Source organism: Pyrus communis, chromosome 8, assembly GCF_041283825.1.
Source record: "Pyrus communis isolate YQ-2024b chromosome 8, ASM4128382v1, whole genome shotgun sequence".
Lineage (NCBI taxonomy): Eukaryota > Viridiplantae > Streptophyta > Magnoliopsida > Rosales > Rosaceae > Pyrus > Pyrus communis.
In genome coordinates this window covers 18,371,284-18,390,269 of record NC_142572.1, presented here as the reverse complement: position 1 = coordinate 18,390,269, position 18,986 = coordinate 18,371,284, and the positions used below count along the sequence as shown (strand labels likewise).

Here is an 18,986-nt window from a genome sequence, read left to right as displayed (position 1 = left end):
GATCCGTGAGTTGCGTAAGCGCACGCGCAAGTGGCTCGGGACCTTTGCCACGCTGCCCGCTCCTACAACCGGGCCGCCATCATCCTTTACGGTTCCAGGGCCTAGCTCAACCTCCAGCCCTCCGGTTCCTCGTCCCAGAACTCCACGCAGGGCTCCTCTTCTTCCTCTTCCTCCTCCACCTCTTTGAATCTACCTTCGTCTGGGTTTGAGTCTCCATCCGTAATACCTTGGTCTGGGTTTAAGTCTCCATCCATAATACCTTGGTCTGGGTTTGAGTTTGTGAGAAATGGAGGGAATTGTTGTTATTTTTCAAAGAAAGAAGAGGGAATTGAGTCTGCAACTTCCCTTGAAGTTTGCAAAAAGCTTTTGATTTGAAACAAAGAAACGGAGATGTTAACAGAGTTATGAGGAATCTTTTGGTTTTTGAGTTTTCAGCTTTTTCAAGTATTTTTTAAGTGAACAAATGACAACATCTAGTTGTCAACATTTAATTGGCTGGGAACACCACCTGCTTTGTTGTGGTGGTGTTCCCGTCGCTTCCAAAAATTTCTCATCAGTGTGGGGTACTTTAATAGTAAGATGGGGAGTACAAGATGAAACTCTATGAGCATCTAAGGAGAAATTAAAATATTCACGTAAACTATAACAGTAATAAAGTACTTATAACAGTAATAAAAGACCGTACTAATATTCTTCAATTGAAATGTTGATTCTTATGTTCCGCTGACATGGATTAACAGCAGAGAGATTGCTGTTAAATTTGATAGGAGCTTCAAATATATTTTTTATTAATTTTTTTAAGGAAAACGCTGAAACTGAAGGCAAACGAAGAAGCCAGGAAGACCGAAGCTTGAATTTTGGAAAACCAGAGAGAGAACAGAGAGAAGAAAAGTAGAAAGCCAAACGCAGAAGCCAGAAAGCACAAACTTGCTTCCTAAAAGACGTGAAGGGCTGGGCGGCTGACCAGCCGCGAATGAGCGAGTTGGCGACTCGAACGTGATGGAAAATAGCGGAGGCTTTTTTGGTGGTGGCGCCGGTTGTCGGTTGCTGGGACTGGTCGTCGGTTTCGTCGACGCAGAGTGTTTGGATGTCTTTGAAAGAGGAGAAGGAGAAGGGGGAGGATGGGGATGACCTGCCGTGAATTTGAACCATTGATTTGCTCCACGGAGGTTGGGATCAGAAGTTGGATTTTAGCAAAACCCAGACGAAGAATTGCACAAAGATTGAAACTTTATGAATTGGGTTGAAGAAACAGTGTAATAAAATAAAAAGAAAAGAAAATAGTGTAATCAAATAATATTTTATTTGATATACTGGTTGAAAATCAAAATTTTGAAAGATATCAAAATGCCACATAAATCATCAAATTTAAATTTTATGTTTAAAATTTGAAATCTTCTTTGAAGATGCTGTAAGGGCATCTCTAAAGGAGATGTCAAAACTACCACATAGGTATATAATTGTAAAAATTGACAGCAAATTTTCTCTAAATAAGCCTTCAATTTCTTACTTGACCTGAGTCAATTGAAGGAAAAGCATTCTGCTATCAATTTGCCACTGTCAAATTCATTTAATATTTTTAATAGATTTAATGGAAATATAATAAATGTGGTTGTGTATTTTAAGAATTTGATTAGTTACCTACATAAAAGGACCTCACAAAGTGATTAAAAATATTTAAAATAATATTATTATTTAACATATCAGTTGAATAAAAAAATTTTACAAATTACCACATAAGCAATTAAATATCAATTTAATATTTTAAATTTGACATCTTCTTTTAAGATGCTCTAATAACCTCACAAATTTTATTCTTCTATCTTGTACGAGCGATATTGAGGGAGAGAAAATTATACTTGAGATTTTGAATACAAAATAAATACTTTTAATCAACTGAACTATTGTTCCCTTACATAAACTCCATGACATTTTGTTTCGATCTTCATTTTGTTTCGTGGGTAAGTGCTCTATTATTCGAGTTGCAAACCTAAGCTAAAAATGACACAACATTAAAAGGTCTAATGATCTTTGTATATGTAGTAACATATTTCAGTGATATTTTTCTACATTAGTAAATAAAAAATCTCATGTTTGACTAACATAAATAACAAGTTCAATACCAAATTATGTATAAAATATTATCTCGTTTAGCCTAAATTCCTTCTTCAAAGTAAAATATCACTGTAGAAAAAAGCCCTCAAAATTTTTGTGGGTTCAGCTAAAACAATAAAACTTAGCATTGCCAGAGTGCACATATGAGTAAACTGAAAGAAAAACTCTGAAAAGCTGACATATACATATAAATATGAAACAAAAAATTGAGTTTCTAAGGCTACATTGGAAGAGATCGTTCCTATTCTAGTATACCCATTTAGGAAAAGAGATTATCTCCGGATTCATTCCATCAAATCCTCATAAGACATCAATCTGGATTCTTGAAATTTGATTCAACAGTTAAAATTATTATAATTTTTAATGGAGCTCCCTATTTTTAATCATTTAATCAAATTTCAAAGATCCGATAGCTTATGAGGCTTTGGTGGAATCGTGAAAAGGATCCGGAGAAGATCCACTTTCCCCCATTTAGGACCCTGAGATGTTGACCAAAGATTTAGATCTAGGCATATAATTGCAGTTTCTTCATTGCAGAAACTTTATATATATATATAACAAAAAGTTTTTAAAAACTTTAGTTTTAATGAAAAATGACTAATAAATATGTAATAAATAGCATCAAGGAAATGTAAAAATATGATTTTTCGTTATAAGTGAACAATACATAAGTGTTTCGTTAAAACTATTTTTTTTCTTTCTTTGTTTGTGATTGTTTACTTCAAAGAAAGAGCATCATAACGGAATTGGATCCTCTCTAGAGCAATGCCTCGGGATCCTACTGACTGGATAACATGGATCCTTGGATTTTGATCCAACGGCTACAATTATTATAATTTTAGAAGAATCCTCCTGTTAATAATAACAAATAAAAAAATAAAAAAATAAAAGAAAAAAACTTAGTGAAAACAGGATTCATGTCTCATATATCTTATACCAAAGCAAGATTTAGTTGTCAAAAAAAAAAAAGTCTCATATTAGATCTCTTTTTTTTATAGTTAAATTTATCATATTCAACCTCACTAGTTAGATTTAATGTATTTATAAAATTTATAATTAATAATTAATAATTTTGAATCAGGACCGTCCAGATCAATGTCATACGACCAAAATAATGCAATTGGAATTGCACATGGATGGCCGACAACCCATCAAGCAGGGCCCCACTTCCCTCATCATCTGTGCTTTTCCTTCTCTGGCCAGTTTCCTTCCTTTCAATGGGTCAATAATGCATGTCAATCATGCGCGTTTCCATACCTTTTTTCTCAACCGTTAAATTTAATATTTTTTTTAATTTAAAATTAAATAATTTAAAACAAAGATGGTTGGATCAACTAACAGCGCAGATAAATGAGGCCCGATCATAAAGTACTGCAATTGGGATTGCACATGGGCGACCGACAACCTATCAGGCTGGGCCCCACTTCCCTCATCCTTTCCCTTTTTCCTTCACTTTTGGCGAGTTTCCTTCGATCATGCGTGTCGATCATGTGCCTTTCCATCCTTTTTCTTGGTTGTTGTTCCCACTATGGCACTATCCGTGTGGGGTATTTTAATAGTAAGATGGGGGAGTACAAGATGAAACTCTATGAGAATCTGAGGAGAAATTAAAATATTCACGTAAAATATAACAGTAATAAAATACTTATAACAGTAATAAAAGACCGTACTAATATTCTTCAATTGAAATGTTGATTCTTATGTTCCGCTGACATGGATTAACAGCAGAGAGATTGCTGTTAAATTTGATAGGAGCTTCAAATATATTTTTTATTAATTTTTTTATGGAAAACGCTGAAACTGAAGGCAAACGAAGAAGCCAGGAAGACCGAAGCTTGAATTTTGGAAAACCAGAGAGAGAACAGAGAGAAGAAAAGTAGAAAGCCAAACGCAGAAGCCAGAAAGCACAAACTTGCTTCCCAAAAGACGTGAAGGGCTGGGCGGCTGACCAGGCGCGAATGAACGAGTTGGCGACTCGAACGTGATGGAAAATAGCGGAGGCTTTTTTGGTGGCGGCGCCGGTTGTCGGTTGCTGGGAATGGTCGTCGGTTTCGTCGGCGCAGAGTGTTTGGATGTCTTTGAAAGAGGAGAAGGAGAAGGGGGAGGATGGGGATGATGTGCCGTAAATTTGAACCATTGATTTGCTCCACGGAGGTTGGGATCAGAAGTTGGATTTTAGCAAAACCCAGACGAAGAATTGCACAAAGATTGAAACTTTATGAATTGGGTTGAAGAAACAGTGTAATAAAAGAAAATAGTGTAATAAAATAATATTTAATTTGACGATGGAGATCAAAATTTTGAAAGATATCAAAATGCCACATAAACCTTCAAATTTAAATTTTATGTTTAAAATTTGAAATCTTATTTGAAGATGATCTAAAGATATCTCTAAACGAGATATCAAAACTACCACATAAGTATATAATAGTAAAAATTGACAACAAACTTTTTCTAAATGAGCCTTCAATTTCCTATTTGACCTGAGTCAATTGAAGGCAAACCTTCTGCTGTCAATTTGACAGCCACTGCCAAATTCATTTAATATTTTTTAATAGATTTAATGGAAATATAATAAATGTGGTTGTGTATTTTAAGAATTTGATTGGTTACCTACATAAAAAGACCTCACAAAGTGATCAAAAATATTTAAAATGACATTATTATTTAACATATCAGTTGATACAAATTACCACATAAGTCATTAAATATCAATTTAATATTTTAAATTTGATATATTCTTTTGAGATGCTCTAACAACCCCACAAATTTTATTCTTCTATATTGTACGAGCGATATTGAAAGAGAGAAAATTATACTTGAGATTTTGAATACAAAATAAATACTTTTAATCAACTGAACTATTGTTCCCTTACATAAACTCAATGACATTTTGTTTTGCTCTTCATTTTGTTTCGTGGGTAAGTGCTCTATTATTTGAGTTGCAAACCTAAGCTAAAAATGACACAACATTAAAAGGTCTAATGATCTTTGTATATGTAGTAACATATTCCAGTGATATTTTTTTACATTAATAAATAAAAAATCTCATGTTCGACTGACATAAATAACAAGTTCAATACCTAATTATGTATAAAATATTATCTTATTTAGCCTAAATTCCTTCTTCAAAGTAAACTATCACTGTAGAAAAAAGCCCTCAAAATTTCTGTGGGTTCAGCTAAAACAATAAAACTTACCATGCCAGAGTGCACATATGAGTAAACTGCAAGAAAAACTCTGAAAAGCTGACATATACATATAAATATGAAACAAAAAATTGAGTTTCTAAGGCTACATTGGAAGAGATCGTTCCTATTATAGTATACCCATTTAGGGAAAGGGATCATCTCCTGATTCTTTCCATCAAATCTTCATGAGCCATCAATTCGGACTCTTGAAATTTGATTTAACAATTAAAATTATTATAATTTTTAATGGAGCTCTCTATTTTTAACCGTTGAATCAAATTTCAAGAATCCAAATTGATAACTTATGAGGCTCCTACTGACCGGATAACATGGGCCGTTGGATTTTGATCCAACGGCTACAATTATTATAATTTTAGAGGGATCCTCCTGTTAATAGAAAAAAAAAAAAAAAAAACTTAGTGAAAACAGGATTCATGTCTCATATATCTTATACCAAAGCAAGATTTAGTTGTCAAAAAAATAAAAAAGTCTCATATTAGATCTCTTTTTTTATAGTTAGTTTTATCATATTCTACCTCACCAGTTAGATTTAATGTATTTATAAAATTTAAAATTTAAAATTAATAATTTTGAATCAGGACCGTCCAGATCAATGTCATCCGATCAAAATAATGCAATTGGAATTGCACATGGATGGCCGACAACCCATCAAGCGGGGCCCCACTTCCCTCATCCTGTGCCCTTTTCCTTCCCTTCTGGCGAGTTTCCTTCCTTTCAATGGGTTAATAATGCATGTCAATCATGCGCGTTTCCATACCCTTTTTTACAGTTTCCACGCGTCCATCACCTATTTCCTTTTTTTTCGTTGTTGTACCGAAACTGCCCTCCAGCTGGATCTCCGGAATTGGGTTAATGGTTCTCTGTCCCACGCCTAACTTAATCTCTCGTTACACTCAGACTCCTCCATCTTCCTACTGTCACTCTCTCTCATCCCTCACAACTCTCTGCCTCTCCTCCCATCTGTCCCCCTCTGCAACTCTCCCTTCTCCCTCTCGGCAAAACCTACCGTATCACCTCCAAACACCACCCAAACTCACCCAAAAATCAATGGGCTCAAGGCGGTGGAGAAGTGGGTTAATGGTTCCGTGTTCTTCTTGATAATTGTATGTGTTTATGCCCTCATGATATTATGAGATGTCATATTTTTTATGAGGGATAATGGCTATGTTTTTTTTACGGTGAATTGTCGAGTGTTAGGTGCACGTATTCAATTCAGAATTTAAAATTTTTTAATGAATTTTTATGTAGTTTAATTGATTTGTAGAGATTTCTTATAAATTTTGATTTAATGTTTTTAAAATTTTATGAAATATGTGAGATTTATGAATGCTTAAAATTTTCTCAAATTTTCTATAATTTCTCAACTTTTTCAATTCTTTAAAATCAATTTCTCAATTTGTAATTGAATACACTTAGAAAGTAAAAATTTTATTAAGATCTTAATCGAATACAATCGGATTTTAAGAATTTTATTAACCTATCATAAAATCATGATTGAATATGTTGAATTTTATACAATTACTTTAAATTTTAATTGAATACCCTTAAATTACATATTTGATCGTCCTCTAATCAAGATAATCTAATGTAAAGAATGAAGCAAAATCCGTTGAAAAAAATGTTCTCAAATTCGATTTTTTTTCTCAATGGTTTCAATTAATTAATATTTTACGTTAATAGTTACCAATCTATTTGTCCTAAGATATTTCAACTTTTCTGATACAGATTTACCAATATAATTTTGTCAACTTTTTTATATTTCTTAACTCACTTGATGATTAAGTTGTTTAGAAGTGTTTTCATCATGTTTTTATAAAAAATAAAATTTAAAATTTTAGATTTTAATTCATCTGATCTGACGATGGAAAATTATAAAGATATTTAAAAAGTAAAAGAATTTTCATGTTAAGTATATGATTGTGTTGTTCCCACCCTGATTAGTTTTATTAAATAAGATATATATTTAATCTGCTTTAATTTGTATTTAATAGAAATAATTGTTTTGATAAATGTGAATATATTGTCTGCATGCTTAGTAACAAATTATTTGCACTTTTTGGTGCCAGCTATTCTCAACTCCATTGGTAGTGACACACAAGAACACTGAAGCAAATTATTCTCTCCATAGTGCTCAAGTCGATGACAGCTGGCATGCTAATGCTATTTTCCAACAAAACATTATTTAAACTATTTTTTTTAAGATAAACAAGGTGATTACTAGTGTTGTAGTGTAACACTAATTTGGGAATTTCATTTTTTTTCTCCTTCTTTGATTTTATTTTTTCATTCATCATTCCTTTCATCAGATATGCTTTTCAGCATTATTACGGGATTCAGTTTTTTTGGAATTCATGGATAATTTTTATTTATTTTTAAAAGGACCTATTTTGAAGGCTGGAAAGATTGACTGAGACATTTCAATTTTTTCTTAGTCACAGTTAAGCAGCACAGTCAAGCAGACTCATTAGCTATATTTCTGCAATATATTTCACACTTTTTAGTTTTCTTAGCTCAGTGAATATGTTATTTACTGCATTCTCTGCCTTTTTTTTCTTTTTTTCTTTTAAAAAAAATTGTTTTCCTATGAATTAATAATAAATAAAAATCTGACAACACAATTTTTGGAAAGAACAGTGTAAGTATACAACCGATATTATTAATTGTATGTAAAAATTGATTAAAAAAACTATGAATGTATCAATACATTATATGAGTCACCAACTTTTACCAAATCAATAACTTACAACTAAGAATGTGAGTAAATTTTGGTATAAGTGTTATACAAGTGTTGTTTTATAAAAATTGTACGCAAGTCCATTCTGCTCAAGATTATAACATGAAAAACACATTTGTGGAGTTTGTTTTGTTTAAATTTGGGAGTTTTGTGATTTTGAGATTTATAAATATCATAATTTTAATCTATGAATTTTTTAATTCAGATTATTTTATACATTCTGATGAGAGAGTGAGTTGAAATAGTGATTTGTTTTTTTTCATTGTATATAGGCAGAAGTTGGTTCATGGTTGAATTAACAGTTATATAGTTTCCAATTCCATGTTTGTAGATAATAACGATGCACTTGCACTTATACAACGTTCTCTATCTAGCTAAGAATGTTGGTAGTGGTGAAGTCCTGCTGAATTGCTAAAAAAAGGTCCTCTCCAATTGGTTTGAACTAAACTCCAGTCCCAAAACAAAACCAAAAAAAAAACCACTAGGTAACCACACTATCCTTATTTTCTTTGTAGTATAATTATGTTGTCATATAAAATTGCTTCATGTGTTTCAATATTTTTCTTTCCTTGCCTAGGGTGCTTCCTTAACAATCAACAAATACTGGACAAAAGTTTTTAGCGTTGAAGCAAATTTTTTTTGCTTGTTTTGGCATACTCTTTGTATCTTCGAAATACGACCTCTCTTACAATTTTTAATCCTGTAGCAACGCGTGGGCAAAACTTTTTAATCCATCCTAAGTACCAGTTTTACATACGGTTTAGGGTCGGTTTGATAATCACTTCATTTAGCTTTAGGATATACATGTTAAATTAGAAGAAGAAGATAAAACTTAATGCTTTTAGATTTCTTAGTTCCTTTTGCTTTTAGACAGTAAATTGCAATTTTATCCAGAAGAACTTTGCAAGAAAAAAAAAAGAAATTATTACGTTCACTCTCTTCTTACTTTATTAGCTTATTCTCAATTTACAGAACAACCGATTTGTATTGATGCTCCAAGGAACGTATATATTGAAGAGCAACTCACTTCATCCATAACCAACAGAGATAAGGGTACGTTCTTTAATTATAACCATATTTGATTTGAGTTTTGCATCTTGGATCTCATGTATGGTAATTTGGTGGTTGTCTTCATATTTGATTTGATTTAGGGGCTTTTCACATGTAATTAGGCCCTTAATAATAGAGAAAAATGCTCCGGATTCAATAGTTTGTAGAATCGATTTACTTTATAACAATAAAGAAATTTTACAAATAAGAATAAATTGAAGCATGACAAGTCGATAGATAAGGGCGTCGGAATCGGGATGTGGGCGAGTGTAGATTATAATTTAGGGTTTAGGACTCGGCCTTTGGACGGAGTCCTAAACTCATTATCGCTTAACCCTAGGTCATAAAAATTAACCCTATGCTTTTTATAAAAAAAAAAAAAAAAAAAAAAAAGAAAACAACAACAACAACAATCGTGAGTTTTTTTGGTAAACAGTGGGGCATTTGGTTTACTTCTAAATCTGGTGCCATGCAGGCTTGTACTTTTTAGTCAATGTATTGATTATTTATCGTGTTTATGTTAAATCTGCAATAGTTCAGTGTACATACGTGATATAATCTTGAAAAAGAATGAAGAAAATCATAGAAATATAGAGATGAAATGCTTGAGCTAATAGTAGCAGCTCAGCATCCTTCATGCATTCATATCTCTTCTCCTTCACTACCAAACAAAGACAATTACTCTGAGCCCTTCAGTCTAAAAAACTAATTTGGTGCATACACTTGTCTAATGAAACCAAGTCCACACCTAGTTCACTAACAACAAAGTAACACTAGCAGCTACATAACACTAGTCTTACGGAATTCAAGCAATCAACCACAAACAAATTTCTTGTGTTCCAAGTTGTAGGATCAAAACCAAATCTCATTTAGCTCCCCGTTCATTGGTTGTTTTTAGCTTTCAGGGAATTATTTAAATAATGGAATATAAAATTGACTTTTTGTCAAGCCCTGCTTTAATTGAAATCCAAATAATAGGGAGAAAAGTGGAGGGTGTTGTAAAATTTTAGATATAATTATATGTATTATTATTGTGGCTATTTGATGATGAAGATGTTTCTTGGTTGGTTGGAATTGAAGCAAGGCCATTAGACATATAACCTTTCAAAGGAATTTGGAATTGGGTTATTTATCTTTCATAAAATGATGTATGTCGATTGGAAGTTTTTAAACAAATAAATGTGTTCTTTTTACAAATCTGAAAACACAAATGGAAAATCAATTTAAACAAACTGACATGACCTTATAAGAACGGTAAGCGTTCTTACCGGTTGTCCATCAGATTTCTTAGAATCCGACATGATTATTCAAGAAAATGTGAGAGAGTACTATGATGTCTATACAAGTATAGGTACAAATGTATCCCACACTAGTTTTGGTATGAATGTATCCCACACAATGTAATTAATAATTGAAATTACAATTAAATGCCAAGAAACTAGAGTTAGTTTCTAATTTTAGACAATGTTTTATTCAAAAAGTAATATTTTTCCAGAAGTGGAATAGAATTTTCCGTCTTTCATAATGTGTTTATTTATAAGTTGTTGAAAGATCATAACTCATAAGTCAATTAGAAAAGAAAAGTATTTCTTGAGATCGTTTTCTTCTAATTTAATTTGTATTCATCAGCAGGCATGGAGATTGTTAGTCTAATTGTCAGAATAGTTGACAAGTATGCAGTTGAACCAGCTAGACGCCAAGTGGGTTACCTAACTCACTGCAAAAGCAAACTTGAGAAACTACAGACTGAAGTGCACAAATTAAGTGCCGCTAGAGAGCGGCTAGTGCTCAAGGTTGTAGAAGCTGAAGAAAGAGGTGAAACAATCCACACTGACATACAGAACTGGCGGAAAGACGCGGATAAGATCACCGAGGAGGCGAACGAATTACGGAAGCCTGATACGCAAGCAAAGATGAGCTGTCTCCGTGGGGTTTGTCCAAACCCGGTGCTCCGATACAAGCTAGGCAGGACATCAACAAAGTTGAAGCAGGCGGTTGTTGAACTCGTTGAACTCTACGCAAAAAAAGATTTCGCTAGCATTTCATACAATGTCCGCCCACAAGATGTATCCGTGGTATCTGACAAACATTATGAGGCATTTGATTCGAGGAATTTAACTATCAAGAAGATCATGGATGAACTGAGAATTCCTAATACCGACCTGATTTTGGTGTATGGTATTGGAGGCGTGGGGAAGACCACACTGGTTGAACAAGTCCTTAGGCAAGCTGTAAAAGAAAAGTTATTTGCTGATGCGGTTATGGTAAGAAGTGTGCAAAATCCGGACCTTGAAGGAATTCAAAAAGAAATTGCCAGAAAGTTGGGTATGGAAGTTCAAGAAAGCGAAACTATGTCAGTAAGAGCACTTCATCTATGTGACAGGGTAAAAGACAAGAAAGTTCTTGTAATTTTAGACAACATTTGGGAAAGCATTGACTTGGAGGCGGTAGGACTTCCTTGTCTGCCGAATTGTAGAATACTTTTGACATCCATAACTCGAAAACTGCTATCCTCAGACAAGCGTTTGCAAAAAGACTTTGAGCTTCGAGTTCTAAATGAGGAAGAAGCTTGGCGTTTATTTGAGACGAAAGCAGGTGATGTTGTTAACAAGCCCGACATACGAACTGTGGCAACCGATGTAGCCAAAAAATGCGGAGGTTTGCCACTTTTGGTTGTCACAGTCGCAAGCTCTTTACGAAATAGAAGTACTTTACCAGTATGGAAGAATGCCTTCAGTCGCCTAAAAGTGTTTGACAACGAAGACCCAGCCGAACAAGAAGCATACTCGGCTTTAGAGTGGAGCTACAATCAATTGGATGATCAAAAGCGGAAGCCACTATTCTTGATCTGTGGAATTATTGTAAATCGATGGGGATACGCTGATCTGACAGACTTGTTGAAATATACAATTGGTTTGGGTTTGTTTAAGAACTTCGATTCAGTGGAGGACGCACGAGATGCATTGCACGCGTGGATTGAAGAGCTTAAAGATTCTGGTCTGTTACTCGACACCGAGAACAATACATCAATCACAATGCATGATTTGTTACGTGATGTTGCCATCTCGATTGCATCCAAAGGCCACCGTGCCTTACTAAGAGCACAAGGAGATGTCTTGAAGGAATGGCCAAACAATAAGGATTTTTCTGAAAATTGCACAAGGATCTCTTTGTCTTGCAAAAACATCCCTAGGCTTCCTGAAGTTTTGAAATGCCAACAACTGGAGTATTTTTATTTGTACTTTAATGATGACTTGCTTGAAATCCCAAGTAACTTCTTTGAGGAGATGAAAGAACTTAAATTTATGGATTTAACCAGGGCGCGTATTTCGTCGCTACCTCCATCTCTTCTGCTCCTAGAAAATCTTCGTACATTGTGTTTGGATGGTTGCGTGTTGGGAGACATAACTCTAGTCGGACAGCTATTGCAACTAGAAATTCTCAGCTTTATACAATCCAAGTTTGAAGAGTTGCCTGAAGAAATAGGGAAATTGACTCGTCTTCGACTGCTGGATTTAAGCTGGTGCTATGAACTCAAAGTGATTTCACCTAATGTTATATCACGTTTGACAAGTCTAGAAGACTTGAGAATGAAAAACTACTTCAACGGATGGGTGCCCAAAGGAGTAACCGGAGAAAGAAGTAATGCTAGCCTTTCAGAACTGAAGGACTTGCCTCGTTTAGCTGCATTAAGCATACATGTTCCAGATGCTGGCAATATTCCGAGGGACTTGTTCACTGACAAGTTAAAAAGATACCAAATATTAATCGGTGCTTCGTGGAAATGGTACGATGTGGATGAAACCCTCAACACATTGAAGCTAAAGCTCCCAACTGGCTGTGAATTGGACCATGGTCTAGAAATGTTGTTGAAGAGATCATGTGAATATTTGTATTTGGATGGGTCGGAGGGAGCTGATAATGTTGTGTACCACTCAGGTAGTGAAGATTTTCAACAACTCAAGCATCTCCATGTCCAAAACAATGCCCAATATACACATATCATTACTGAGGAGGTATGCCACTAGTGTCATTCTTTCCCATTTATGCCATTAGTACTTGTTTTTTTATTTTTATTTGAGCGATATAATTTACAAAGAAAAATGATACAACCACCATAGAACTCCTAGATTTTGTGTGGCTAAATTTACATATATTTGATCATTTGAAGTGATTCGTTTTATCTAGTGCGTATTAAGAAATATTTGTTGGTATAGTGTTTTTTATCTAAAGATACCATTTGACTAAATAATAACAATGAATGTGAATTCTCTTCTCTTAAAAATGGAATGTACAAATATTGCAGGTTGTGTCGCGAAACTTAACAAGCTTGGTGGTGCGTTATTGTAATAGTTTAACTTTTGTGTTATCATCTTCCATGGCTAGAAATCGTGTATCAATGGAAGAGATAGTGTCAACAAAAGAATATGGTTGTTCTGCATTGAAGGATATAGGGTCATCTGCTATTCCCTTCCAGAATTTAACAACTTTGGAAGTAGTTGGTTGTTGCAACTTGAAATATTTAGCAACATATACGATAGCCAAAACTTTAAAGCGGCTAAGAAGAATGACTGTTGGGAGTTGTGAAAGAATGACAGAAATAGGGGCAACAACATCAGATGGAGATGAAGCAGGAAATGATGGTGAGATTTCTTTTTGCCAGTTGCAACGTTTGAGCCTTGTATCTCTACCAAGTCTGCAAGATTTCTTCTCTGGAAATTGCATTGTCAAATTTCCATCCTTGAAAAGTGCAAATATATACCAATGCCCTAAGTTGAAGATTAACAGCTTTGAGTGGAAGAGCTCCCCAGAACTACAAGGAGTGCAGATAACAGAAGATTATTTGAGGTGGTGGTGAGGATGAAGATGATGACTGTTGATGCAGATGATGGTGTTGGTGAGGGTGACGATGTTAATGATGTCGTGGCAAAACTACATTCAATACATATAAAGAATTAGCTTTGCTGCATAGTTAGTTCTCTTGTTAACATGTTTGTTATTTCTGTGTGTAATGGTTTTGGGTTTTAACCAAGACAATCTTCTGCCCATTTTAAATTAAATTTCGAATAATTTAAAATAATTTTTTGCTTGATTTTTAGTTTTCATAAGCTGGTGTACCCGCCCGTTATTGCGGTGTTTGAAATATTGTTGAAGGTGTAGAAAGTTCTGAATAGTCGCGTGTACATTGACGGCCTCCAAGATCATCTTGACGCAACATTCTCTCCGCCAATAAATTGATTAGAACTAAAATTGGCAATAATATTTTGAAGATAAAACGATCAAACGTTAACAACACATTAAAAAAATCAGTCATTTGTACAATTGAGATTTGACTTTGAGAAAAGATCCGTTTGACCATTCTTTTTTTAGGTCCAAGTACCATCCGTGTGATCTAAGTAGTGTTGGTTCTTGGTACAACTATTTGGGAATATAGAAACATTTCGTAAAACAAAGAAGGCGTTCAGCAAATACATAAAATTGAGTGAAATCGGAAGTTGAACACGAAGGAAAACATATGAAGAAAAACCCCTAATTAGCAGTGAAATTATTGAAAGCTAAAGGACAAACCAAAATCTTCACCTTAACCTTGCTTTCTCCCATTAGAATTTTCTTTGCTTTCTTGCATAACATTCACAATAGTAACACCGCCCGACAGTGTTATGATCACAAAATGATAAACAACATACTAAACGGAAGTGATGGTTTGAATCTGGAATCAATGCATACCTGTAAAGCTGATTTAAAATTGGTTATGCTTTTCCCATGCTCGTAACATTTATCATTTGCAATCGGTAAAATTTTCCTGATAAAGGGAAAGCAAGGAGAGTAAGTTATAAGCAAAGTTGACAGACAAAACAGTTCGATGCACAGAGAGAGAGACATAGAGAGAGAGAGAGAGAACTTACATCAGCTGTGCTCTCAAATACATATGTAATCTGCATACGAAGAAGCAGTTCTAAATCATCCATTCAGGCCATTAAAACAGTTGTAACATCATCTGCACCGGTGAAGCAAATTCTATGGAACGAAACTTCAAATGAAATGCATATAGATTACCTTAAATTCAGATTCTATGAATTTGCATTTGACTCCAACCAACATGCATGCTTAGAGGATATATACCATCAAGTATAACAGTCAGTAGACGCTCATACCACCACCAGCACATACAAACACAAAAATGCAAACAGAATTTTGATGAGGGTCGGTAATTCTGAAATATCACCTGTGTTTCGTTCTCAGCAACATTGTCTTGTGAGGAATAGCAACTTTTATGGTTCCGCTCAAGAATTTTGTTCATACTGATCCAAGCGGGAAAACAGTCAAACATTTTAAAGTTATAAATTAGAGGTAATCAGATTGGATTTTACCATGCGTACATACATACAAAGAAGTTTTGAAAACCGAAAACAAACCGACAGAACTGCAAATGGCTGATCTAATCAATTTCAGATGTCACAAGAATCCACGGATCAACAATCCCAAAACTCAAATTCTGACGCAATCAAATTAATCCCCTGCCTAGCCTACTAATTTCTCCAAAATTAAAACCCTAAATAAAAAATTAATGCCCATATCCCCAATTTGTAAATCCCTAATTCAAAAGCCCGATGTAACTCCCTAATTCGTTTTATAAATAAGAAATTGCTTACCTTAATGGCTTGAACGCCGGAGATAGAGCAGAGAGGATTGTGTTCGACGGCACGGCACGGTACGGTGCGCCACGGTTCGTATGGAAACAGCTCGTCGGAATTCGAAGACCCAGACCCTAGCAGCTTAACACTTGAAATTGATTTGTTGGTTTCAAACTTCGATTGTGTGGGAATTCTCTTCGTTAATAAGAGGATTTAAGGTCTTATGCGATTTCTTTGTTTGAGGTTTAGAATATTTTTTTGCGAATTGTAAGCGACAGAGATGAATTTCACCTTTTTTTTTGCGAAAGGTGAGTGAAAAAGGAAAAGAACAAAAAAGAAAAAAAAAAAAAAAAAAAAGAACCAAAGAGGAAGAGAAAAAGAAAGAGTGATGAAGAAGGGGCCGGTTGTAGAATATAACGAGAATGGAAGGTCTAAAAGAAAGATGGGTAAATTACATTTTACCCTCAATTTTGAAGTTCATTTTAATTTTTTACAATATTTTTAAAATATTTTAATTTCATACATTTACTTATCATTTTATTTTAATTTTATATATTTGTTAAAAAATCAATTAAAAAAATCGTAAAATAATGACGTGGCAAATACGAGATTCACATTTATGCTGACATGACTATCAAATTTATACCACGTAACAAAAAAATAATTTTTATGCATTTAAAATATAATAATATTTACCTTATTTAAATTATTAAAAACAAAAAAACAAACAACCTAGAAGACGTAGAACCCATCTTCTCCCTCCCTTCCCAACCCCCTCACCTTCACCGAGCCCAAACCCCTCCACCTCCGATGCTCTTCACCGCCACCATGTCCAACCCTCCCTCCCCTCCCTCCTCCTCAACTCCCACCTCGACGCCATCCCCGCCGAGCTCGACAATTGCTTTTTCTGGGTTTGTGTTCTGTAACCTCACCCATCCTCGTCTATCTTTAACCTCACCCATCCTCGTTAGAAATCAAACAACTAAACTCACTTTTCTCCCAACTAAACTAAAACCCTCACCTTCGCCCTGCTAGCTACCACAATCAGTGCTCTCACAAATTAGTGAAATCACAACCACCGTACGTTGATTGAAAAATTCCATGGCTTTCTGAAGCAAATAAAACTTGGGTTGCAGGGAGAAAACCCCAAAAAAATCCCAATTCAACGAAATGGTTGTCCTGGAGACGAAATCTCAAATCCCCATTTTTCTTAGTTCAAAACTTCAGCTTTCCCTTTAGAATTAGAAATGAATAAAAGTAAAAGATTAATTTGTGGGAAATTAAGAGGCTTGGGTTGTGGGTTTGCAATGATGCACAACTATTGGCTAAAGAATGGATTATTGGTTGTTACAGTGTTGGTGGTTGGAGAAAAAAAAATAGAGGAATGTGGGGTGGGGTGGGGTGGGGCGGGGTTACCTCTCTGTCTTCGACACCCACATGGTGGTCATGGTAGGGAAGAAGTTCAATGTTGGCAAGGTAGCAGGGAGGAAGAACCGCAGCAAAGTCGTTGACTTCGGGGCTTCGTGGGGCTTTAATGTGTTGTTGAACTCAGGGATTGCTGAAGCTCGAGGCTTCGTGGTGGCTGCAGTGTGTTGTCGAGGCTTCGGGAATTGCTGAAGCTCGAGATTTATTGTCGCAATATAACTACATAGTCTCCTTTAGTTCAAAACCAAGATATCTCAAAAGTTTACGTAACTAAAGAGGTTCACATATTTCATGTGCCATACCTTTATACTTAGCTTCCGGACGACCTTGACACCACTTTCTGCTTCTTACTACACCACGTAACCAAATTACCTCCAACAATCGTAAAATATCTAGATGTAAAGAGTCTGTCAGTAACATTGCTAGCCTAATCTGCATCTGTAAACCTCTCAACTTTTAGATGTTCATGTTTTTTCATAAAGTATTCCTGTACTGGGTGTAGATATGCCAAAATTTGCATTACCGGAGCTATGTGATATTCATTGGGCGAGTGCATACTTCAAAGTGTGAGAGAGAAAACGAATTAACAACAAAACAAGTTCCGGTTTGAGAATTCATACTTCAGAGTGTGAGAGAGAAAACACTGCGATACGACACCGTTGCGTTGTGAACCTCTGCTTCGCTTTTGCATTTGGTACAAGAAGAAGATGCTCAGAAAATGTGGTGGGAAATCGGAGACAGGGAAGCGGGCAACCTCCGCCCAAATTTGTTCTCGAATCGAATCAAGTCGACCTGGATCCGAACTCTCCAACTCTCCAATCACAAAGACATCATCTCCCGTCACCGAGGCTCCGTCAACTCTCTCCAGCTCGATTTGACGGAGGGCCCGTACCTGTTATCCGGCGCCTCCGAAGCTTCCACCGCCGGGTTCGATGTCCAGCGCGGGACCGATTATGGAGGCGGAGCTATCACGAGGCACAAGTGCCTCTTTGCGGTGGATAAGCAGCACGAGCGCGGGCATAAGTACGCGGTGTCCTCCGCCGTGTGGTATCCCGTCAACACCGGACTGTTTGTGACGGGTTCGTACGATCATCACATCAATGTTTGGGACACGAATACGACTCAGGTAGTAATGGACTTCAAGATGTCGGGAAAGGTGTACCGGACTGCAATGTCGCCGTTGGCAACTTCTGACATGCTCATTGCTGCCGGAACCGAAGATGTTCAAGTCCGCCTCTGTGATATTGCCTCTGGGGCTTTTGCTCACATCTTGTCTGGCCACCGCGGTATGTCCCAAAATTCACAGAATTCGACGTTTGATGCACACCTGATACATAGAAAGTTAGAAAATTTAAGCTCCTTATCATGGTTATGTGAACACATGAAAAAGAAAGAGTGATGAGAATGGAAGGTTTAAAAGAAAGATGGTAGAGATGGTTCTTTGGGGGAAATTGTACGAGAAGATCAGTGGTGGGTTGAAATAAAAATTATATAAAAATGAGTGTCATAGAAGAATAGAGTGGTTGGATCAACACGAAGAAAACATAAAAGGAGTCTGATTGTGTAGAGAGGGTGGAGGGGGGGAATAGAAGAAGAAATACTTTTAATACTACATTATATTATTTATCCTTTAGGTTTACAATATAGGTATATACACCTTATTCTATAAGGAAAGTAATTACAAAATATAAAGACACTAAATCCTAAAGATTACAGATTTTAATCCTACTTAAAATAATACTCCAATAACATTTACAATTAAGACTCAAATCAACATTCCCCCTCAAGTTAGTACATAAATACATATGTCCAACT

At 35.4% G+C, this 18,986-nt stretch overlaps 1 protein-coding gene, 1 long non-coding RNA gene and 1 pseudogene across 17 annotated transcripts in view; 2 read left to right on the top strand and 1 right to left on the bottom strand.

The window, feature by feature from the left end:
- The first annotated feature begins 6,087 nt into the window (after positions 1 to 6,087).
- On the top strand, positions 6,088 to 14,191 carry LOC137716764 (disease resistance protein At4g27190-like). 15 transcript variants are annotated; one of them, XM_088698737.1, is made up of 6 exons: positions 6,122 to 6,430; positions 7,394 to 7,537; positions 8,393 to 8,546; positions 9,034 to 9,114; positions 10,744 to 13,127; positions 13,498 to 14,191. In XM_088698737.1, the coding sequence occupies exons 5-6, from the start codon at positions 10,746 to 10,748 to the stop codon at positions 13,696 to 13,698; spliced, it is 2,583 nt and encodes an 860-aa protein (XP_088554863.1). In that variant the 5' UTR covers positions 6,122 to 6,430; positions 7,394 to 7,537; positions 8,393 to 8,546; positions 9,034 to 9,114; positions 10,744 to 10,745; the 3' UTR covers positions 13,699 to 14,191. The 15 variants fall into 15 exon arrangements, with proteins under 15 accessions (XP_088554853.1, XP_088554863.1, XP_088554849.1 ...); XM_088698723.1 differs by having other exon boundaries at positions 13,418 to 14,191; XM_088698728.1 differs by having other exon boundaries at positions 6,162 to 6,430; positions 10,741 to 13,127; positions 13,418 to 14,191.
- A 182-nt stretch (positions 14,192 to 14,373) lies between these two features.
- The window catches only part of LOC137716769 (uncharacterized), a 32,435-nt gene continuing 27,822 nt past the window's right edge, over positions 14,374 to 18,986 (bottom strand). Inside the window, exons 8-11 of the long non-coding RNA XR_015965445.1 lie at positions 15,338 to 15,413; positions 15,169 to 15,218; positions 15,018 to 15,047; positions 14,374 to 14,914 (exon numbers count right to left, since the gene is read on the bottom strand). This is a non-coding gene — a long non-coding RNA (uncharacterized LOC137716769). The remainder of the gene's footprint in view (positions 14,915 to 15,017; positions 15,048 to 15,168; positions 15,219 to 15,337; positions 15,414 to 18,986) is intronic.
- On the top strand, positions 17,159 to 18,734 carry LOC137717998 (WD repeat-containing protein ATCSA-1 pseudogene; annotated as a pseudogene). Its single transcript, XR_015965437.1, has one exon. The product of XR_015965437.1 is annotated as a WD repeat-containing protein ATCSA-1 pseudogene (transcript).